This window comes from Dipodomys spectabilis, unplaced genomic scaffold (assembly GCF_019054845.1).
Source record: "Dipodomys spectabilis isolate Male_0828 unplaced genomic scaffold, ASM1905484v1 ptg000092l, whole genome shotgun sequence".
Classification (NCBI taxonomy): domain Eukaryota; kingdom Metazoa; phylum Chordata; class Mammalia; order Rodentia; family Heteromyidae; genus Dipodomys; species Dipodomys spectabilis.
The window spans coordinates 9,783,233-9,807,777 of record NW_024870769.1 but is presented as its reverse complement, the minus strand read 5'-3'; the positions used below and the strand labels follow the sequence as shown (position 1 = coordinate 9,807,777).

Below are 24,545 nucleotides of genomic sequence, written 5' to 3'. Positions count from 1 at the left end.
TAAACATTTGGGTAAATGCCCAAAAGTGGGATTGCTGGGTCATAGAGGAGCTCTATGTGAAGTCTTTTGAGGAACCTCCATACTTCTTTCCAAAGTGTTTGAACAAGTTTACACTCCCACCAACAATTCAGTAAGGTTCCCTTCTGTCCACATCCCCTCCAGCATCTGTTGTTATTAGAGTTCTTGATTTTAGCCATTCTAACTGGGGTGAGGTGGTATCTCAATGTTGTTTTCATTTGCATTTCTTTTATGGCTAGAGAGGTTGAGCATTTCTTCATATGTCTATTGGCCATCCTTCTTTCCTCTTCAGAGAAGTTTACTTGTAGAAAACTAAAGCTAGATCCTTATATATCACCCTGCACCAGAATCAACTTCAAATGGATCAAAGACCTCGGAGTCAAAGCAGACACTCTGAAAACATTACAGGATGGAATAGGAGAAACCCTAGGTCTCCTTGGCTCAGGCCAAAATTTTCTGAATAGAGACCCAGAAACACAACAAATCAAAGAAAGGTTGGACAAATGGGATTGCATGAAGTTGCAGAGCTTCTGCATGGCAAAGGACATAGCTAGCAAGATCAATAGAAAGCCTACGGATTGGGAGAAGATCTTCACTAGCCATACAACAGACAAGGGTCTCATATCTAAAATATACTTGGAACTCAAAAAATTAAATCCCCCAACAACAAATCCTCAAAGAAACAACTGCCCAATAAATAAGTGGGCTAAAGACTTAAAGAGAAACTTCTCTGAAGAAGGAAGAAGGATGGCCAATAGACACATGAAGAAATCCTCAACATCCCTACCCATAAAAGAAATGCAAATCAAAACAACATTGTGATTCCACCTCACTCCAGTTAGAATGGCTATAATCCAGAACTCTAATAACAACAGATTCTGGAGGGGATGTTGACAGAAGGGAACCTTACTTCATTGTTGGTGGGAGTGTAAACTTGTTCAAAGGAGGTTCCTCAAAAGACTTCATATAGAGCTCCCCTATGACCCAGCAATCCCACTTTTGGGCATTTACCCAAATGTTTACAAACAAGACCACACTAAAGCTACCAGCACAACTATGTTTATTGCAGCATTATTTACCATAGCTAAGATATGGAACCAACCCAGATGCCCCTCAGTAGATGAATGGATCAAGAAAATGTGGTATATATACACAATGGAATTCTATGCCTCCATCAGAAAGAATGACATTGCCCCATTTGTTAGGAAATGGAAAGACTTGGAAAAAATTATATTAAGTGAAGTAAGCCAAACCCAAAGAAACATAGGTCCCATGGTTTCCCTTATTTGGAATATCTAGTATATGTATGAGTCAAGTGGTAAAAGGTCAGATAAGGTGATGTTAGGAAAATGAACCCTTAGATATGTATTTTTTTTTTTCTTTCATGCATTTGTTTCTAACACATTTATAAGATTATTTCTTTGTTGCTTTGTATGTCCCTTCCCCACAGTATAACCCCTGCTTTCACTGTAATTGATGTAGATATAATTTGTGGAGGGGAAGGGGAAAAACAAGTCGTTTAAATAAGGGTACAGGTAGACCCGTTGCAACAATGAGAAGTACAAGTTGTCATGTCAAAAACAAACTTTATGGGGCCGGGAAGGTGGCTCAGTGGTAGAGCGTTTGCCTTACATGCCTGAGGCCCTGAGTTGGTCTCCTCAGCACCACATAAGCAAAAAGAAAAAAGCCGGAAGTGGTGTAGTGGATCAAGTGGTAGAGTGCTAGCCTTGAGCTGAAGAGCTGAGGGACAGCGCCCAGGCCCAGAGTTCAGGCCCCATGACGTGACACCCCCAAAACAAACAAACAAAAATCTTATAAATAAAAATTTAAAAAAAGAAAACGAACCTAACAACTTTGGTGGGGGGGGCGGGGGGAGGAGGCTGGGAAGGCATGGGAAGGGGAAACAAAGGAGGAGGCTGCAATGCTTGATAAGAAATGTACTCATTATCTTGCCCATGTAATTGTACCCCCTCTGTACAGTATGTTCACAATTAAAAAAAAAAAAAAAAGATTCCTTGAGATGCCCATCACATACATGCACCTTTTAATGTAGTTACTTAGGTCATAAACTGTTCTTCCTTTTTCTTGTATTTCAGGTTAATAATTTCTTTTGAGCCATCTTCAAATTCATTGATTTCCTCTTTGGTTGTATAGTCTTAATGAGCCCACTGCAGAATAGTTCATCTGTGTTGTATAGAATGCATTGTATATTTATAGTATTGTATATAGTATTTTTTTCTTTGTTTTTCTTTTGTTTATATTTTCAGTGTTGCTGCTAGGTTATTTTTTTCTATAATTTGAATTCTTTGTTAAAACCACTTACCTAGTTTTACATCTCCTATGTATTTCTTTAAGTATTTTATTACACTAATGAATTACTTTTAACTGATAATGCTGATACCGATGCTTACTGGTCTGGTTTCAAATATTTCCTATGAGGAATAGATTTTTTTTTAGTGTGTTTGTGTGCCTTCTAGTTTATATTTTTGAGTAATGTTGGACATCTTGAATAGATAGCAGATATTTTGAAGTAACTGATTTTCTGGTTTGAGGTAAACTTCCTTTTTCCCCTTGCCAATCTTTAGTGTAAAGTTTTGTCTTAATTTGGTTAAGATTATTCTGACTTTACTGATAGTTGTTGCTGTGGTAATAGTGCACAGAAAGGTACATAAGGGCTCTTATAATTATTTAAAGTATAGCCTGCTTCACTAAATTATTTTTTCTTGTGTATATTCTTTCCTTAGTTTAGTTTCTTTTTTTGTGATGTTCCCCTAAAAGACTAACTCACTTTTTCTCTGTTTCTTTCTTCTCTCTCTGTCTATCTGTCTCTCTCTCTGTCTCTGGCCACTATGCCACTGCTATTTTTCAGAGAGTTTACATTCTTTGATGTTTTTGGTTAAATTTTAGTGTTTGTCAGGCAATGTTCCTGGATCTTGGAGGTTGGCTTTTACAATAGTTCCAGCTGCTTCTATGGCTATAATTTCGGCCTGGTATATTATTTCTTCTTGATTCTTCATTTAAACTACACACTTTTTTAAACCTATTTTCTGCCTGAGCTGCAACACTTTTCTTCAATACTCTAGATGACAAATATTTTTTTTTGTTGTCGTTGTTGGTACCAGGACTCGAATTCAGGACTCAAGCTTGCTAGATGGGCTTACTCAAGGCTGGTGCTCTACTACTTGGTCATACTCTCTAGCCCTGTTGTTTGCTGGTTAATTTGGAGATGGAGTTTAATGAACATTTCTGTCAGAACCAGCTTCAAACCATGATCCTTGGTCTCAGCCTCCTGAGTAAGTAGGACTACCAGAATGAGCCCTTGATGCCCAACTAGGCATCAGTTTTTGTATCATCTTTTCCTGAGATTAAAGCTTTGTTCTTATAATAGGTATGGGGGAAGTGAAGTGACTGTGTGTAGAGTTTGGCAGGGTTGCTGTGACCCTTCAGGCTGTACTAATGGGAAGCTTGCTCAAGGCTCCCTTGATCTTTCTTAGATGGACCTGTGTATTTGTGAATGAGAGGTGTTTAAGAGGCCAACTCCTCCCAGTCTATGGTCTGTGGGGTGTTTATGTGCTTATATTCTTCTGTACTTGCCTTTCAGCAGTTTATCATGAGATTTTAAGTGAATCTTCTTACCCTACTTGTTTGTAATGGAAGGTTTTTTCTGTTTTTTTTTCTTATAATAGTGGAACTGATACTCATATTCTTATACCTGAGTTAAAAATATTAAGAATTAAGCCCATTTTCAAAAATCATAAGCTGTAATTAAATTATACTTAACTTTTTTCATACAACTTTAGAGTTTTAAAGCATAGGCTTCTAGAGATCTAGTTGGATTGACACCTCTGAATTTTTGGAAAATCAAAACAAGATGTAAAAATTCAGTAAAGCAGTTTTATATCTTATTGTATGAGTCTTGATAATTTCTATGATACCTGTGCCAGGTATGTATCCCTTGGCTTTGTGAATCTCCATTTAGAATGAACCTATGAAATAATCTATAAAATGAAAAGATCTAGGACATCACAGTGATAAGTAATATTGTAGAATGTGTTCTTATATTGAAATTATGAAGTTCTCTAGTTACTTCTTTTAAAAAAGTGCTTTTTAAAAAATATTCTATCAGTCAAAGGGTTGTATGCTACTCAGTTTTCTAGCTTTATATTTAACAGTGCAGTAGGCATTTAAATAACACACACACATACACACACACACACACATGTACACACTGGTGTTACTTTTGGTGTGGGAAGCTTTCACTTTAAGTTATTGCCAAGAAGTATATAGCAAATAGATAATATGATATTTTCAAATTTGTTTAAAATTTATGGACACTTTTTGTGTATTACTATGAAGTTTTGGTTTTTGCTGAAGTATATAGGAAACACTTGCATGCTACTAATTTGTTTTAGAAAATAGCTTAAGATCTAGACTTATCAAAAGATATTTATGATAAACAGACACTACAGTGAAAAGACTATTTTAACTTTAAATTTATAAGCATTATATCATTTAATTCAAATAGAAAAGGATAATAATTTCCTAAAATAGTACTTTCAATTCTAGTGATTAAATTATCCAAGCGTATTTTAAAATTTAATAATTTTTAGATGTAAAGCTGTAGTAAGGAGCTTTAAGAATAACAGCTTATCTGCCTAATAACTTGTAGGTTTTTTTTTTTAAAAAAATATACTTTAGAGTTTCTTGTATTTGCTATATAAAACAAGTCTATAGATAAACTGTCCTATATTACGATTCTTACTGTGCAGATGAAGGAGGTGGACTTTAGAAAGATGAAGTGTTACTCTAAGATTATAAGTTTGTGAGGGATCAAAGTAATTTTCAAATATGGGTTGTGATGTTTCAGAGGTAGATTCACTTTCCATAACACAGCACAGCCTTCTTCAAAGACATATGTTGAAAAAAAAAAGTTGAGCTTAAATCTCATTCTGACTCCAACACTGCCACTTTCGGATTTGCTAAATGTGGGCGAGTCTTCTTATTTCATCTTCTATGTTTTTTCTACTTATAACCCTAATCCTGTGTATTAATACAGGGTATCTAGTTTTTACTTATTATATTCTAATAATCTTTGTTCTACATATACTACTTCATCATTACATGTACACATTGTAAACTACAGAAGCCTTTAACTCATCATTAAAGAAAAATATATAAAATATTTCATGATCTATATGTATGTACACAACATGTAACTTCTGTATTATATGTATATATTATATAGATATGTGTGTGCACATATTTGCACATACACACAAAATTGATGAGATTTGGTTAGTGAAAATTTGACACTAAGAAGTTCCTCCTGGCACTCCCTCTCAGCAAGCAACAGATATAATATGTGGCTAGAACAGCAGGTCTTTTCAGTGACCTTGTAGGTAAATTTTGTAGGTAAATTTAGTCTTCTTGAACAAATTTTGTTACCTCTCTACTGTAGTTTATGCAACTATGTATTATTTCTTTATTAGAAAACAGCACTGCACAAGTAACATCCACAGGAAGCCTTGTATTCCAGAATTTTGATGAGAGTATGAGTGGAGTTTACACATGTTTCCTGGAGTATAAACCTACTGTGGAAGAAATTGTTAAAAGTCTTGAACTAAAATATATCGTATATGGTAAGAAATGAATTTAATTATATTTTAACATATTTTAAAGTGTTCATATATTGTAATGGATATGTTTTACAGAGACTTTGTTATTTTTAACCTCTTAAAAATTACAGGCTGGAGCTGGGTGCCAATAGCTCAAGTCTGTAATCTTAGCTACTCAGGAGGCTGAGATCTAAGGATTGTAGTTTGAAGTCAGCCCAGGCAGAAAGTCCCCATGAAACTCTTAGATCCAATTAACCACTCAAAAACTGGAAGTGCTCTATGGCTCAAGTGGTAGAGCACTAGTCTTGAGCACAAAGAGGCTCAAGAACATCATCCACAACCAAAACCAACAAACCAACAACAACAAAAATAGGCTGGGCACTAGTGACTTAGACCTATAATCCTAGCAACTCAGGAGGCTGAGATCTGAGGATCAGTTTGAAGCCAGCATGGGCAGGAAATCCTGTGAGACTCTTATCTCTAATTAACCTCCAGAAAACTGGAAGTGGCACTGTGGCTCAAAGTGGTAGAGCACTAGCCTTGAACAAAAAAGATCAGGAATAATGCCTAGGCCCTGAGTTCAAGCCCCATTACCAATAAAAAGAAAAAAAAAAACCCAAAATGACTGTGTTTGTTTGCTCTTTGCCGTTTAACAATGAGTGCACAGTCTAGGTAAGAGGGTGCATATGTTTTCCCTCATGGCAAGGTGGCCCATGAATGCAAACAGCAGAATAGATTGAGAGTCCACAATTTTTATTGCCTTTTAATTTTTTTAAATTTATTATTATTATTATTTGTACAAAGGGAGTTCAATTCAGCATGCCAGTTTACGTTTGTACTGCTTTTAAAGTCTGACTATTGTGATTGCTGGTAAATTGCCATCCTCAAAATCAGGAACATGAAACACCACTGTAAATCCCTTGATTTTTGACATATCAAAGCATAAAATTGGGAGGGCTATCTTGAGAGTGTTGTGAATTGTCTGAACAAAAGTTTGCAAGTTTTAATACATCGGAGGGAACATGTGTGATAGACAGAATACTGGCTCTCAAAGTGTGGTTCATGTCTTATCTTCAGAACTTGTGAACATATGCCCTAAATGGGGAAAGGAACTTTGCCACTGTAATTAAATTAAGACTCTTGAGTTGGAGAGAGAGAATCTGAAGTGAGCTGGGTGGGGGAGCAAAAGGGTCAAAGGCAGAAAAAGGAGATGTGGCAAAATGAGAGGTCTAAGTGATTTTCTTTGAAGATGGAGAAAGGAGCCATGAGCCAATAATGTCAGCAATCTCTAGTAGAGGAAATGGTATGAGTGGATTTTTCCTTGGAGTTTCCAGAAGGAAGCCCCTCTTTGGACATCTGTTCTCCAGAACTGCAAGGTAATATATGAGATATTTGAAGTCACTAAATTAGTGGTAAAGTGTTATAGTAGCAATGAGAAACTACGTGACATTGTTTTCATTGCTGAGATGCCATAGCACTGGTACAGTTGTAAATAGTTTCCTGGTAAGTTTTTTTCTTATTTTGATCAAAAATACAATTCTACGTAACCTAAAGGAGACTTGATTTTCTCGTAAGAAATTCTACAAATTTTGTCAGTCAACTGATTGGTTTAAATCTTTCAGTAATTCATATTTCATTTTTGTTACATAGTGGTTATATCCATCTTACTATTTATAACCAGTTTATAATGAATATATGTGAAAAATGTATCTTAAGCATATAGTCACATAAGCTAGCAAAGATGAAAGTGCCTGAAATGAATACCATTTTACAGTAACGATAACAATAGTTAATGTATATCAAACATTTACGTACCAGGCAAGTAGTATTTTTGTGTGTAATTATTATAATACCAAAAATATTACATCTATATAGTGCAACTAACTGGTAGATTCTTCTGGAGGTACTTCCCGGCTTGGAAGAAGGAGGAAAGAGCCTTATATTCTTGTCATTACCAGTTTTGAGTGGATGGAGTCTGTGTATTTACTAGTGCAGTGGGAGAGTATATCAGGTCTAGATCCAAATATAGTTTATATTGGCACTGTCCTTTCTGAATTTGGTAAATTTTGGATCAGTGTCTCTTCAAAGTTTTATATTTTTAACATTAATTTACATTGGTTTTCTGGGAGCAAGTTTAAAGAGCTCCTCTAGCAGGCATGTCAAAAGTCTGTGTCTCTTGTAGTTACTTGAAAAAGAGTCTTTCCAGTACTGGATTTGCTAATTCTTTTGTTATATTGTCAAATTTGTTATATTTGTTATATTGTCAAAGTTTCTATTCCAAACAAAACTAACCGCACTTTTCAAATTCATTGAGATGAAGATGTTTATAGTTGTTTATGTACATAGACTCTTTTATTTTCAGTCATTTAATTATTTTTTTTTGTTTTAAGATGGGTCAATAGACTCTACTTTCTAATTTAAATTTAAAATATATTCCATTACTTCATTCCTTCTCTTATATGTTTTTGTTCTCCTTTTTTTCTGTTAGCTTTATTTTTTGTAACTTCTTGAGATATATCCTTAGCTCATCAATTTTCCTTTTTCTTTTTTTGCATAATTAGCACATCATATTTATTTTTAGGTATTTGACAGCTACTCACAATTTTTTGTTATTTCTAAATATTTAGTCATATTTAAAGAGACTTATAACCTAGTTGTTAATGTTTTATTTAAAGATGTTTTAGAAATACTCATTATTTACTTTTACTTCACTGCCAGAGAACATGAGTTTTATCACATTCCCTTCATAATAATGGTCTTTGACTATTGTATTACTTTTATTTTTGTGATATTAGTTAAATCTTTTTCCAAAACTAAGACTCCTTAATTTTACTATTTTTTAACTTTGCATTTTATATATTAAATCTGGTATATTTTATGGATGCTTATGTACTTACCAAATCTTTACTCAGATATAGTCTGACACTTGTTTTTTAATTTAAAATATTTTATTTTCTACTATTGGTGACTTTTTCCTTTGTGTTTCTGTGAACATATTTCTAGTTTTCAATGCATCTGATCTTAGTTTTTATAATTTTCACTAGTTCTTATATTAATCACCTCACTTGGGTTTTGTTTTGACTTGCAATTTCTTACTGTTAATATCTTTCTTTAAAATTTTGAGAGATTATATTTTAAGTCCTATTATTAGAAATTAAGCTTTATTATTAAATTTTATTATTAAAATTTTTACAAACATATTTATCTGCACCACCATACAAAACGACCTCTATTGTGTGTGTAATATGGTACATTGCTTTTTTCTTTTTTTTTTCTTTTTTTATTGTGAAAATACTGTACAGAGGAGTTACAATTACATGGGCAAGATAATGAGTACATATCTTATCAAGCATTGTAGCCTCCTCCTTTGTTTCCCCTTTCCATCCCTTCCCATCCTCCCCTCCCGCCCCCCCAATTCTCCCCGCCCCCCCATTCTCCCCGCCCCCCCCCCCTACGAAAGTTGTAAAGTTCGTTTTCGACATAAAGTTGTAAAGTTCGTTTTTGACATAACGACTTGTACATCTCATTGTTGCAGTGGGTCCACCTGTATCCCTATTTAAATGATTTGTTTTAATCCTGGTACATCTTTTAATGTATGTTTATTTTTTCTTCTGAGAGTTTTCAATTAATATATTCCTGTTTTTCAATATTATGTGTCCTTACTAGTTTCTTTTCCCCTCCCTCCCTTCTGATTTTCAAGGCTGTCTTGCTACTTGGCCAGGCTGGTCTCAAACTCATAATCTTCCTGCCTCAACCTTCCAAGTGCTGGGATTATAGGCACACATTTCCACTCCTGGCTCTTGGTGTTTATTAATTACATTTTGAATCAACTGTTCTAAATCACTTGTTATCAAGTCCAGAGTTCTTGAAATACTTTGAAGAGGTTAGTGAGATGAAAACTTACAAAAGTCTACTAAAGCCGAGTGCCAGTGGCTCACACCTGTAATCCTACTCAGGAGGCTGAGATCTGAAGATCGAGGTGTCATGGTTCAAAGCCAGCGTGGGCAAGGAAAATCTGAGCCTCTTATCTCCAAGTAACCACCAGAAAACCAGAAGTGGCGCTCTAGCTCAAGTGGTAGAGCGCTTGCTTGCCTTGAGCTGAAGAGCTCAAGGGACAGCGTACACGACTGACAAAACAAAACAAAAGTCTACCAAAATATTGTTTTCTGAGATTGTGGTAGAAAGTCTTCTGGCACCCCTACCCCAAAGCAAGAATGTCCCATCATGTACACTAATAGAAACCAAGTCTTCACAGAAAAGTATGTGCAGTTTTTTTTCAAAGCCAGTTTTTATTAAAACAATGCAATAAAAAAGGCATGGTTTCATTTAGGAATTACTTTAAAGTTGAAACATAAAAAATGATTAATTTTACAACAGACAGGGGCCTCATATCTAAAATATACTTAGAACTCAAAAAAAATCCCCCAACAACAAATCCTCAAAGAAACAACTGTCCAATTAATAAGACTTAAAGAAAGACTTCTCTGAAGAGGAAATAAGAATGGCCAATAGACACATGAAGAAATACTCAACTTCTCTAGCTATAATAGAAATGCAAATCAAAACAACATCGAGATACCACCTCACTCCAGTTAGAATGGCTATAATCAAGAAATCTAATACCAACAGATACTGGGGGGTATTTGCCCAAAAGGGAACCCTACCGCATTGTTGGTGGGAGTGTAAACTTGTTCAACCACTTTGGAAAGTAGTATGGAGGTTCCTTAAAAGACTACACATAGAGCTTCCCTATGACCCAGCAAGTCCACTTTTGGGCATTTACCCAAACTATCACAAACAAAGCCATACTAAAGCTACCAGAACAACTATGTTTATTCTAGCATTATTCACCATAGCTAAGATAGGGAACCAACCCAGATGCCCCTCAGTACATGAATGGATCAAGAAAATGTGGTATATATACACAATGGAATTCTATGCTTCTTATCACAAAGAATGACACCACCCCATTTGTTAAGAAATTGAAAGACTTGGAAAAAATTACATTAAATGAAGGAAGCCAGGTGCAAAGAAACATAGGTCCCATGGTTTCCCTTATTTGCAATAACTAGTATATGTCTAGGATAATCTTACCAGACAAGCAGAAGGGGTCAAAAGCTATGTACGTATGACCATACAAGATGATGCTACACTTAATGAACCTAAGATAGGGACACAGAGGTTTTATCTTTGTTGCTGTTGTTTTTAATATACTATGTGATTTTTTGTTCCTTTTGTATGTTCTTCCTCCCCCACCCCCGCCCATGGTATAACCCCTGTTTTCACTGTATTTGATTCTGGTGCCCTGCATCTTGTATATACATTTTTATAATTTGGGAAAGGGAAGAGAAATAACAAATGCTGAAACAAGGATACGGGTTGACCTGTTGTTGAAAACGAACTTTACAATTTCTGGAGTGGGGGCGGAGAGGAAGAAGTTTTGGAGGTGGGGAGGGAAGATAAGGTAAGCGAAAAACAAAGGATGGGGTAACAGTGCTCGATAGGAAATGTACTTATTACCTTAGTCATGTAACTGTAACCCCTCTGTACAGTATCTTTGCAATAATAAATATGTATATAAAATCACATGGGAAAAATGATTAATTTTACTAAAACCTTCCTGTTTTTTTTTTTTTTTTTTTTGTCGGTCGTGGGGCTTGAACTCTGGGCCTGGGCGCTGTCCCTGAGCTCTTCAGCTCAAGGCGAGCGCTCTACCACTTGAGTTACAGTGCCACTTCCGGTTTTCTGGTGGTTTATTGGAGATAGGAGTCTCATGGTCTCTCCTGCCCGGGCTGGCTTTGAACCGCGATCCTCAAATCTCAGCCTCCTGAGTAGCTAGGATTACAGGCGTGAGCCACCAGCGCCCGGCTAACCTTCCTGTTTTTTTCATGATCTTTGTGGAGAATTGAGAAATACATCTACATAAAGTAAGATGTGCTCATGAGATAAACTCTCAAGTATACCCTGTTTTTGTTTTAGGAACCATCTTTTTTTTTTTTTTAGAGAAAACAACTGACAAACTGGTTTTTCAGACTTTACTATGATAAACTTCTGGAAGTAGCTGTTGACAATGAAAATAAAATGAGCTTTCAAGTGGAAGTTAGAATTTTGGAAACCTTACAGGTGCTACTAAAAACTTGACAACTTCCTTATATCTGAAACAGATGAATTTGATAGTAATATATCACTTCTAATCTATCACATTATAATATATCACCTTGTCTGTTGGAATTGACAGCATTTGGAAGCTTTATATATCAATGGACCAATAATTTTCATATTGATTCTGCATAATATTTCAAAGCATTACTTGCTCAGAGTGCCAGACACTAATAATACATAGACACTGCACTAATATGGTTTCAGATGCTACTACATATATATATATATATATATATATATATATATATATATATATATACATATATGCATATAAAGTGTAATTTCTATTTTTTTATTAGCTCTACTGGAGTTTGAACTTGGGATTATATGCTTACTAGGCAGGCATTCTACTACTTGATATACTCCACTACTACACTCCTTTCTGTATTGGTTGTTTTCAAGTTGGAGTCTTGATTTATTTTCTTAGCTGGCCTGGACTGAGATTTTTCTATTTGTGCTCTTAGGAGTCTCTGGGAAGACAGGCATATGCCACCATGTCTGGCTGTTAGTCAAGATGGAGTCTCTAGGGCTATTTTTATATGTGACTATATTTTTATATGACTTTAAGCCACAATCCCCTGAATTACAGGATTAGTCCACTGTGCTTCATGAAGAAATATTTTTTTAATTTAATTTCATTGTCAAGGTGATGTACAGAGAGGTTACAGTTACAGATATAAGGTAATGAGCACATTTCTTGTTGACCGAACATATTACCCCCTCCCTCATGTTTCTCCCCCTAACTTTCCCCCTTCAACCTCCCCCACCCAGGTTATACAGTTCATTTCCAACATACGTCTTGTGAGTACTGCTGTTGCATTGGCTTGTTTTTTTCCTTTGTCTCACTATTTTGTTGTTCCCCTTCCCTTCCCTTATTCAGATAAATGTATATACAATACCCAGGGTACCAAAATCAAGTACAGTGATAACAGGGGATAAATCATAGGAACAAAAACACAAAAGAAGAAATCACATAGTACATTAAGAACAACATCCGAAAAATCTCTTGTTTGAATATCTTGGAGTTCATTTCACTTAGCATTATTGTATATTGGTCATTTGTACAAAGGTATTGAGCTAGTCTGCTCATTTGTGAGTACTATGCTAGACATACACTAATTATTACAAATGAGGGAAACCATGGGATCTATGTTTTGGGGTCTGGCTTACTTCATTTAAAAATGATTTTTTTCAAGTCTTTCCATTTCCTTACAAGTGGGGCAATGTCATTCTTTCTGATGGAAGCATAGAATTTCATTTTGTATATATGCCACATTTTCTTGATCCATTCATCCTACTGAGGGGCATCTGGGTTGGTTCCATATTTTAGCTATGGTAAATAATGCTGCAATAAACATGATTGTGTTGGCCTTATTTGTGGTCATTTGGGTAAATGCCCAGAAGTGGGATTGCTGGGTCTTAGGGGATTGCTTAGTCTTTTGAGGAACCTCCACACTGCTTTCCAGAGTGGTTGAACAAGTTTTATGTTCTTCAAATAAGTTCATAGCAGCTTGAATGTAGAAGCAAGTACAAAACCAAGTACAAAAACATTGAACTTAGAACAATAATATTAGATAATACTTGTTTTATTCCTTTTGAAAAGCTTAAGTCTCTAACAATGTTTTATATTGTTTAATATACTTATTTTCATTTTTAGTGAATAAAGTATTTTGAATGAACATATAAAATAATATGTTTAATTGTATTTATTTATTTAATTGTATTCATTGTATTTATTTAATTAATTTATTTGAGAAGGTCTTACTACATAGCCCATGATGTGCTTGAACTTGTGCTCCTCTTGCCTCTGCCATCTGAATTCTGAAGATTACAGGTGTATATCAACATGCACAGTAATAGGCTTTTAACGACTATAATTTCTCTGTTGACTTTTATGATTTTTTTCAAAGTGCAATTATTCAGGATTTTATGTCTCTTGTTTTAAAATTTATTATTTTATTTTATTTTTTTTCTTTTTGCTTATGTGGTGCTGAGGAATCGAACCCAGGGCCTCATGCATGCAAGGCAAGCACTCTACCACTGAGCCACCTTCCCAGCCCTAAAATTTATTATTTTAATCTGAAGATTTTAGTTTTTTAAAGCTTTTGCAGGATGTCCTGTTTGATGGATGATTCCCAACAAGAATATATGGGATCAGCATATTAGGTATATTTATAGGTAAGGTAAAAGGATATACAATAGTATCAGCAAGGAGGAAGGTATAGGTAGGGACTGGAGAAATCCATGTACAAGAACCTCTCTTTCTACGACAGGATCTCTTGGGGCCTGTTTCTTTCTTTAGTGGTAATAATCAATTATTTGTCCTTCCTTTTCTTTCTTCCTTTTTTTTTAGATTATGAGTAATATCACTTTTTTAATTTCTAAGAGTTTTTTGAGCAATCTTTAGGGTTTTATAATGATAGACTCTGTATAATTGCCTTCTTTCTTTTCTATTTTTATCCTTCTTATTTCTCTGGCCTATTATATTATATTATTATTATATTATTCCTATGGATATGAATTCAAGAACTAGATAGAATACAAATGAAGAATAGATATCTCTGTCTCATTGCTGACTTTAAGGGAAATGTTTTGTTTTTCTCCAGTTTATGGTTGGGTTAGGTTTGTCACATAAAGCCTTTATTATATTAAGGTGTATTTCTTCTGTTCTTAGTTTGTTCTAGGCTTTTCTCATGAAGAAATATTAAACCTTGTCAAAGCACTTTTTCTGTATGCCATGAGATGATCATGTTCTTTTTTTTTCTTTTGATTCTGTTTATGTGCTGCGTTATAATTATTGATTTGCATTTGTTAAACTATCCTTGTATCCCTTGATTGAAACCAGTTTGATGATGCTGTGTGAAGGTATAGTGGTGTCGAATTCAGTTTGCAAGTATATTAGTAAGAATTTATGGCTGTACATATCAAGGAAATTGGTCTGTTTTATTTTTTTAAATTTAATTTTATTATCAAGGTGATGTACGTAGAGGTTACAGTTACATATGTAAGGTAGGAGTACATTCCTTGTCAAACATTTTTATCCCCTCCTTCCCACTTTCCCTTTCCCACAATGGCCACCTTCTCTTTCAAGCCCCCCACCCCCCAAGTTGTAAAGTTCATTTTGCATGTTTTCCTTATTATTATTTTGGTATCTAGGTAAGAGAGATTCATGAATATAATTAGTGGTATTCCTTCTCTCTATTTTGAGAAACAATTTGAAGAGCATTAGTCTTATTTCTTCTTAAAAGTCTGGTAGAATTCAGTGGCTGAATTCATCTAGTCATGGAGTTTTCTTAGGAAGTAAATTTCTTAGAGACTGTATTTTCCTACATCAACTCAGGTAAGTAATGTATGTATAAAAATTGTCTAGTTTTTCAATTTTATCATTTATTAGAATATAATTTTTCAGATGTATACTAATTACTGCAAATAAGGGAAACCATGGGAACTTATTTCTTTGGGTCTGGCTTACTTCACTCAATATGTTTTTTTTCCAGGTCTTTCCATTTCTTAACAAATGGGGTGGTATCATTCTTTCTGATGGAAGCATAGAATTACACACACACACACACACACACACACACACACACACACACACACACTTTTTTGATCCATTCATCTACAAATGGGGTGGTATCATTCTTTCTGATGGAAGCATAGAATTACACACACACACACACACACACACACACACACACAAACACACACACACACACACACACACACACACACACACACTTTTTTGATCCATTCATCTACTGAGGGGCATTTGGGTTGGTTCCCTATCTTAGCTATGGTGAATAATAATGCTGCAATAAACAGTTTTGCTGGTAGCTTTAGTATGGCCTTGTTTGTGATCATTTGGGTAAATGCCCAGATGTCTAGGAAAATCTTAACAGATGAGCAGAAAAGCTCAAAAGCTATGTACATAAAATCATATAAAATGATGCTAAGCAAAATGAACCCCAAGACATTGACACAAGAGGTTTTTCATGGTTGTTATTTTTAATGTTCTATGTGATTGTTTTGTTTCCTTTGTATGTTCTTCCCCCTATGGTATATCCCCTGTTGTCACTGTATTTGATTTTGGTACCCTGAATCTTGTATACATATTTATCTAACTTAGGGAGGGAAGGAGAGTAACAAAATGCTAAAACAAGAACACAGGATAACACATTGCAACAATGATACAAGACACTGTGTTGGAAATGAACCTTACAACTTGGGGGGCAGGGAGTGAGGAGTTGGAGAGGTGAGGAGGGAAGAGATAGTAGGAGAAAAACAAAGGAGAGGGTAACAACAATGATGGACAAGAAAGGTACTCATTACTTTACTCATATAACTGTAACCCCTCTGTACATCTTTTCAAAGTGTTCCCTGATGACCTTGTGAATTTCACTACGATTTGTTATGATATCCACCTTTTTGTCTCTACTTTTACTAATTTGATTCTCCTTCCTCTTTTGCTTGGTTAGATTGGCTAAAGTTTGTAATTTTGTTTTATCTTTTCAAAGAACCAAGTATAGTTTCATAGATTTTTTGTGTTCCACTTCATTACCCTGATCCATTTCATTTATTTCTGCTTACTAATTTTGAGTTTGGCTTGTCCTTGGTTTTTGAGCTTGAGGTACATAATTAGGTTATTTTTTAGTATTATTTATTTATTTATTTGCTCTCCGCTGCTTGATCCATCTCCCTAATCATTTCTAGCCTGCGTTATTATTTAAATATACTCTTGTAGTTTTGTCCAGGTTAATCTGATCCTCCTATTTATAATTCTTATATAACTGGAAAGTTTTATTGATTGAGATGGGAATCTCAAGAGTTTTCTTGTCTCGCTATTTTCCCACTTGCTACCTGCCAAAAAACTGGGATTATTTATAGATGTTAGCCACTTGGCCTAGCCCACCTTAACTGCTTTTTCCCTTTAAGTTAATTTAGGTTTACTTGAAGGTGGAATGAGGGGAGTCAGTGGTTCCTGTTCTAAAAGAAACTTTTAGATATTTTAACACTTACAGGATATGTCTTTCTAATCTGAATACAAAGATGATATTAACTTTATTAGTGGACTTAATGTTAACTTACAAGACCAATGAACATTACTAGTTTTCATTTAAGTTTGAGTGGAGAGCTCTTTCTTGGAGTATAAGCTATGAAAAGGTGAGGAGACACTGGTTGATAGAAGCAGCATCAGAGTGATCTGTCTTGCAAGGTGAACTTTTCTAGTATTTTCTATTGTTATATATTTATTTTCATGTTTACACTTCTTCTGTCTTCTTAGCAGTATTTTGGGGTGGGTTTGAAAAATATACATATTGCCAACTCCAGATATTATTCTGTAAATCAGTAAAATGTAGGTTTATTATAAACATTTTCAGCTGTTGTTGGCAATTTTATAACTATAATTTCTTGTAAGATTTATTACTTAATTTTAGCATCTTGTCAACCTGAGTTTTATCATTAAATGTAGTATTTAAAAGCACATAATGAACTCTTTAGACTAGAATTTTAGTTTTAGTACCATAGGCATTGAGCCTGTTACAAAATAAACCTTAGGTCTTTCGGTTTCTTCATGATATATACAATAATGCCTGTCTTCAAAAAATGTAAGTAAGTTGGTATCTGTAAAGTGCTTAAAGTACTGTTTGGCTAGATAAATATTTTGTTAAATGTAGAAAAATGTAAAAACATGAGCTATGAATTTATCCCAAATAACTATTTCTCTAGAATTATTGCGATATATATTTGAATTCCTTGAATAACCATGTTTGTGTCTTTCTGTTTAATTTTTTATAGCCTTTCGTGAACCTCATTTTTATTACCAGTTCACAGTACGATATCATGCTGCTCCCTGCAATAGTATCTATAATATTTCTTTTGAGAAGAAACTTCTTCAGATTTTAAGCAAACTAGTTCTTGACCTTTCATGTGAAATTTCTTTACTTAAGTCTGAATGCCATCGTGTTAAAATGCAAAGAGCTGGTTTGCAAAATGAATTGTTTTTTACATTTTCAAGTAAGTATATAATATATTTTAAAGCAAAACAAGTTGAATATCCATAAACAATTTTAAACATGTTGTGAATCATCAACAACAATTTAAAAATATATATATTATAAATATCACGTATTTCCTATTCTTTAAATTGGCTTAGTGCTATTACTCTCCAAATAAAATCCTACTGACTTATGAACTTAATGAAAAAAGTTTATTTCTCTCAATACCTTGCTATGGTGACTTACTGTGGAATGGAACTTAATGCAAGATCTGTTATACTATTTAGTTAATAAGGATTTAATTTGTAAATACATCTAGTTATAATTATATTGAATACCCTAAAATAATCAACTTTATTGGGGTTTTCTTAATGACGTATGGTGGAGGACCATTATTTTCTAGAAATCAAAGAATTGGGCTTGATCGCGAAGGGCTGGAGATTTGTAAGTATTCTGTCATGAAGTATCTCAAAAATAGCCACTCATTTTCTACTGGATGCCCCTCCCATTTTATCTCAAATGCAGTTTTTACTCTTATTTCTTTCCTCCTCCTTTGCTTTTCTTAATTTGTCTTCTATCAGTATTTGATTATATTTGCCAGTTGCCTAGATTTCTCTTCCTTCTTTATCTCTTGATCGGTTTCTCTTTTTCTTCTTGGTCATTTATGATCAAATCCAGAAAGATAATTGAGAGACATGAATTTTCTTACTACTGTCTCTTCTTCCAGAAAAATGTTGAGAATTTCTCCATTAGCCTTTGAAACAAATTTTAAGGGATAGATCAATTCTTTCATTACTTTCCCAGGGGCCCATTATTAATATTCAGTGGAGTTATGAAATCTTTCCTTGGTCTTTTTAAATAAGTAGACAAGTTCTTAGCAAACTTGCAATTCCTTTTCAACTTACAAAGAAAAGAGATGAAATCCAATAAAAATGATATTATTTGTGTGCTGGTACTGAGGCTTAAACCAGAGCCTCAAGTTCTTGCTTATAAGTTTTTTACTCAAGGCTGGTGTTTTAACATATTGGCCATACCTCCACTTCCAGAAATGTAACAAATATTCTCTTTTTAAAATTGAGTTATGCATCTCTCTCTTTTTTCCTTTTATTTTGAGTTATGCATCTCTCTCTTTTTTCCTTTTATTTTCTTTTATGATACTGGTTTAATCTTGGGGCCTTGTGCTTGCTAGGACTGTGTGCCACCATTTGAGCCATGTCCTCTTTCTTTTGGTTTATATTTCAAATAGGGTCTCCTACCTGAACAAGCCTTCAACTTCCATTTTTCTGGCTTTGCCTGTGGAGTAGTTGGGATTACAAACGTGCCACCATGACCAACTTGGATATTGTGTATCTTTTGTTTCTTAGTTGTAAGTGTACTTTATATATTTTGGATACTAGATCCTTATTAGATATATGATATACAAAACCATTTATCTTTGCTGCAGGTTAACTTTTCACTTTCTTAATAGTTTACATTGAAAAGTTGTTTTCTATGTTGTTGACATCCAGTTTATTTTTTGTTCCTTTTTATGGTCTTGGTATTATATCTAAAAGCCAACATCATCAAGATTTACCCCTTACTTCTTCTGTTTATCATGGCTCTTGGAAAGCCACAAACTTAAGTTACATATAATCTGATTGTGATGGGATGTTTGTATGTCCCTTCTAACTTTAGGAATTTTTTTTCCTCACCTCTCTTTGAGTTGTTTAAAAACAGTTAAGGCTTTGAAGAACAGGCAGAGATTTTTTTTTTTTGCCAGTTCTTAGGCTTGAACTCAGGGCTTAGGTGCTGTCTCTGGAGCCTCTTTGTGCTCAAGGCTAGTGCTATACTACTTGAGCCAAAGTGCCACTTCTGGCTTTTTCTGAATAATTTATTGGAGATAAGAATCTGCCTGGGCCAGCTTAGAACCGAGATCCTCAGATCTCAGCAGCCTGAGTATGTAGGATTACAGGAGTGAACCTGGCCAGAAATATTTTTTTAATGGTTTGAATCCAGTCTAGTCAGAAATCTCCAGTTAACCAGAGAAAAGCTGGGCTGGAGGCATGGCTCAGGTGGTTAGAGTGTCAGTCAATTAAACTATGCAAGAACACAAGACACTGAATTCAAGGCCCAGAAGTAGCAAAGAAAAACAAGCAAACAAAAACCCATAAAATGTACACATCAAAAAGTGATAGCTATTTACCAAATGTTACTTACTGTAGAAAAAAAGAAGCCAGAACAGGCAAATAGATGTAAAGAACCCATGCTATATGAAATCCATAGGAAATTGCCAACAATTAACAACCACATACTTTCAGTAGCACATAAACCACATTTACTTAAAAGCTACATAAAATTAAAACACCTGAATAACTATTATTTACTTATGAATCCAATACTGTTTTAAATGAAAGTGGAATCACCTTAATAACTAATTGGATTTTTATAGAAACCACTATGCTCATGAAACTCACAGTTAATTTAAGAAAACTTACACAAGTATTTTTCCTTAATCCACTAATTCTATTGTTTAAGAGTTGTAGTACTTTTCAGGTTACATGCTTCAGTAATCACCCTGTTTCTGTTTCCTAAACAGCTGAGGCTGCAAAGAATTACTACCATGACACATTTAAAACCTTTTCAGTAGTAAGAGTCAGAAATATGAAATCAAGAGTTTTATAAGAATGATAAACAAGCCAGGTGCCAGTGGCTCAAGCCTGTAATCCTAGTTACTCACTGGACTGAGATCAGAGGATCATGGCTCAAAGCCAGCCTGGTCAGAAGTCTGTGAGACTCTTATCTCCAATTAACTACCAAAAAACCAGAAATGAAGATGTGATTCAAGTGGTAGAGTGCTAGCTCTGAGCAAAAAAGCTCAGAGACCATGGCCAGTTGCTGAGTTCAAGCCCTAGGACTGGCACACACACACATATACATACATGGTTAAAATATTTACTGGTTTTGGTATATTTTCTTACAGTTTTGTATTTTTGGGCATTTTCCACTAAACTTGCTTATACTACTTCCATAGCATCTGTATACATGAGGAATTTTTATTCTACTCTGACATGTTTTGGTAAAATACTGAGCATTACTGTATTTTCACGATGATGGGATTTTTGTTCTTCTTATGTTGTCCTTGTTGACCTTGCCCTTGTTGTGTATTAATGTTGTGACCCAACTCCTTGCACTGTAATATATGAACATCTATACCGATTATATGACAGGCTGGATTACGTTGTGGAACTGTATTTGTGGAACAAACAAACTTTGTACCTTTGTATCATCAGTTAAAATTTCTCTTCATGCTATCTTTTTTCATATCTGTGGCTTGAACTGAGCTATCAGCAAAACCACATGCTTCTCGTTAATGAAAGTTCTTCTCACCTGGCAGTGTAGAATGCTCTTCTGATTTTGAAGTGTTACTATATTCTCTATTTTGTTCCACTCTAGTGTGAGTTCTTTCATGTTGGTAAAAGGAAGTTAATTGACGGACGGTTATCCCTCATGAAGTACTTCTGTACATAGAGTTACTCTCCAATGTGAATTGTTTCATGTATTTGGAGGCAATGAGAATAAGTGAACACTTACACAGTGCTTACCATCTGTAAGGTTTCTCTCCAGTGTGAATCCTTTCATGTGTTTTAATGAAAACATAATAATTGAAGGCTTTCTCACATTGTTGGTACACAGTTTTACTCCACTTGAAGATAACATGAAAGAGTGAGTACTTTCCCACTTATGGATAACATCCATAAATTTTCTCTCTAGTATAAGATTTTTCATGTCTTTGAAGGACATTGGAATTAAAGGAATGCTTTCTCAGTTGCTTACATCCATAGTTTCTATCCAGTGTGATTCTTTTTGTGGGTTTTGATGGAATTATAATAAATAAGGACTGTCTGACATAACTGAAATGTATAGGGTTTCTCTTTAGTATGGAGAACTTTCATATCTTTGAAAGTTGGAATTAAATGAAGACTTTCCCACATGGCTAAAATTCATAGTGTATGTCTCCAGTATGATTATTTCATGCATTTGAAGGAAAGTGAAATGAATGAAATTTTTTCCACATTGCTTACATACATACAGTTCTCTCCAGTGTGATTTTTTTCATGAGTTTGAAGGCCACTGGAACTAGTGAACTCTTTCCCACAGTGTTTATATCTGTAGAGTTTCTTTCCAGTGAGACATTTTTCATACATTTAAGGTCAGTGAACGTAAATTCACATTGCTTTCAAATTGTGTATGTTCCTCATGTACTAACCTGCTTTTAATAGGTCCAAGATGTTTTCCCTCATTCTGTAAGCTTTATCATTTTCTACTATAGTAACTGTACCCTAGTTCCAAAATGTTTATGTGTTTTTTTTCATACTCTGGAGAAATAAAGTATTTTCTGGAATATAGTATAGGTATTGATATATTCTTAAACTTCTGTTAACATTTACTAATTAAAATATCTGTGCCATGTGCTATTTTGTGAAATTATTAATTTCTTCTTTGATTTTTTTAACTGATATGTAACTCTTAAGATTCTCTTTATGTTTCTTTGTGAGTTTTGGAAGATGATGTCTTAAGGAATTTGATTTCTGCCCTAATTTTTACATTTCTTCTTTCTTGAGTTAAAATATTCTTCAATTTCCCAAATGAATCTCAATTATTAGATTTACTTATTTTCTAATTTTTTCAGTGCTATAATTTCTCCGTTATTTTACTTTATGCCACAAATACTGATAAATGGGCTTTTCACTTATTTTGCTAAAGGTACTTTTGTTGATGCTTTATATATAATGTATTTGTGTTGTTTAATCAATGGATTAGTAATTTAGTTGTGCTATGATTGGAGTACATATACTGGGTGAATCTTCTAACCTCCTCCTCCTCTTCCTCTCTCTCTTTCTCTCTGCTTTCTCTTTCTTTCATTTTCCTTTTTGTGTGTTTGTTGTTTGACCCAGGGCCTCATACTTATGAGGTAAGCAGCGTACCATGAATCTAGTCCTTTTGGTTTTAGTTTTTGAGACAATACATGGCCAGCCTCCAGCTCAAGATCTTTCTGTCTCTGCCTGCTGACTAGCAGGCATTAACAAGCATTAGCTATAGATATTATTAGCATTTGCTATCATTCTTGGCCTTTTTTCCCTTTTTTTTTTTTTTTTGGTTGATCGTGGGGCTTGAACTCTGGGCCTGGGCGCTGTCCTGTGCTCCTCAGCTCAAGGCGAGTGCTCTACTGCTCTACTGCTTGAGCTACAGCACCACTTCCGGTTTTCTAGTGGTTTATTGGAGGTAAGGGTCTCATGGACTTTCCTGCCTGGGCTGGCTTTGAACCATGATCCTCAGATCTCAGCCTCCTAAGTAGCCAATATTACAGGTGTGAGCCACCAGCGCCCAGCCTTTTTTCCTTTTAAAGACAGACATTTTTATTTTATGCTGGTTCCAGGGCTTGAACTCATGGTCTGAGCACTGTCCCTGAACTTTTTTGGTCAAGGTTAGCATTCTGCCACTTGAACCACAGCTTATTTTGGTGATTGATTGGAGACAAGAGGCTCATAGACTTTCCTTCCCAGGCTGGCTTCAAATTACAGTCTTGAGATCTTAGCCTCCTGAGTAGCTAGAATTAAAGGTGTGAGCCACTGGTGCCTGGATCTTTCTGCATTTTTATTTTTACCTCTATGTTTTATGCCTGCTAACTTGACCTATCCTCTCTGATTTACTGGTTGCATTTTTACATGTGTGCAATGAATAGGATCACTGTGTCTACCTTTCCTTTTTATATTTGTCTATCTTCCTTCCCCTTGATGCCCTACCCAACAATAGTTAGTTTTCTGGTATTCATTCAACTTTAAGTTGTTCAAAGGAATTATACCATTAGAATCCTCCCCTGTGTATACCCTGCTGTGGTCAACTTGTATATATACATTTGTATATATACGTATACCCTTGAATATGTTTTCATATATGCTAATAATTTATAACAAACTTCTACATATGAGTGAAGACTTGTATCATTGTTTCTCTGACCCTGACTTATTTCATGTAATTTTTTTCCAGGTCCATCCATTTCCTTGCAAAAACATAATTCTTCCTGATGGATTAGTAAAATTCCATTGTTTGTATTTATCCCATTGAAAGACACTTGGGCTGTTTCCATAACTTGGCTGTGGTGAATAGTGCAGCAATTAACATGGATATACAAGTGTCTTTACTGTATCCTGATTTGTAATTTTTGGATAAATGCCTAAGAAAGAATGGTGTCACTGGATCACAGGGTAGTTTTCTATGTTCACCTGCCTTCCATGGTGGATGCAATCATTCATATTCACACCAACAGTATAACAGGGTTTCTCTCTCTGTGTTTGCCAGCATTTGTTGTTTGTATTCTAGATGATGGCCATTCTTACTAGGATGTGATGAAATCTCAAGGTTGTTTGGATTTTCATTCCCTTTATGGCCAGAGATGCTGAGCATTTCTTCCTGTCTATTGGCCATTTTTTAGTTCTTCTGAGAAGTCTCTCTTTAGTTCTTTTTCCCATGTAATATTTGGATCATTGATTCTTTCGGGGTTTAGTTTCTTGTTCACTCTGCATATTCTGGATGTTAGGCCCTTGTCAGATGTATAGCTGGCAAAGATCTCCCATTCTTTGGCTAGTAATTAAGTTCTTTGCTATACAGATACTCTTAGCTTGATGTAATCTCATTTATCTTTTTTTTTTTTTTTTTTTTTGGTCAGTCATGGGTCTTGAATTCTGGGCTTGGGTGCTATTCCTCAGCTCTTTAG

At 34.8% G+C, this 24,545-nt stretch overlaps 1 protein-coding gene across 1 annotated transcript in view; it reads left to right on the top strand.

Annotated features, from left to right (window-relative positions):
* LOC122112112 (zona pellucida binding protein) overlaps positions 1-24,545 on the top strand; it is a 115,357-nt gene that overhangs the window by 18,889 nt on the left and 71,923 nt on the right. Inside the window, exons 5-6 of the mRNA XM_042684964.1 lie at positions 5,508-5,657; positions 17,592-17,810. Of these exons, the coding sequence (XP_042540898.1) occupies positions 5,508-5,657; positions 17,592-17,810 (369 nt within the window). The remainder of the gene's footprint in view (positions 1-5,507; positions 5,658-17,591; positions 17,811-24,545) is intronic.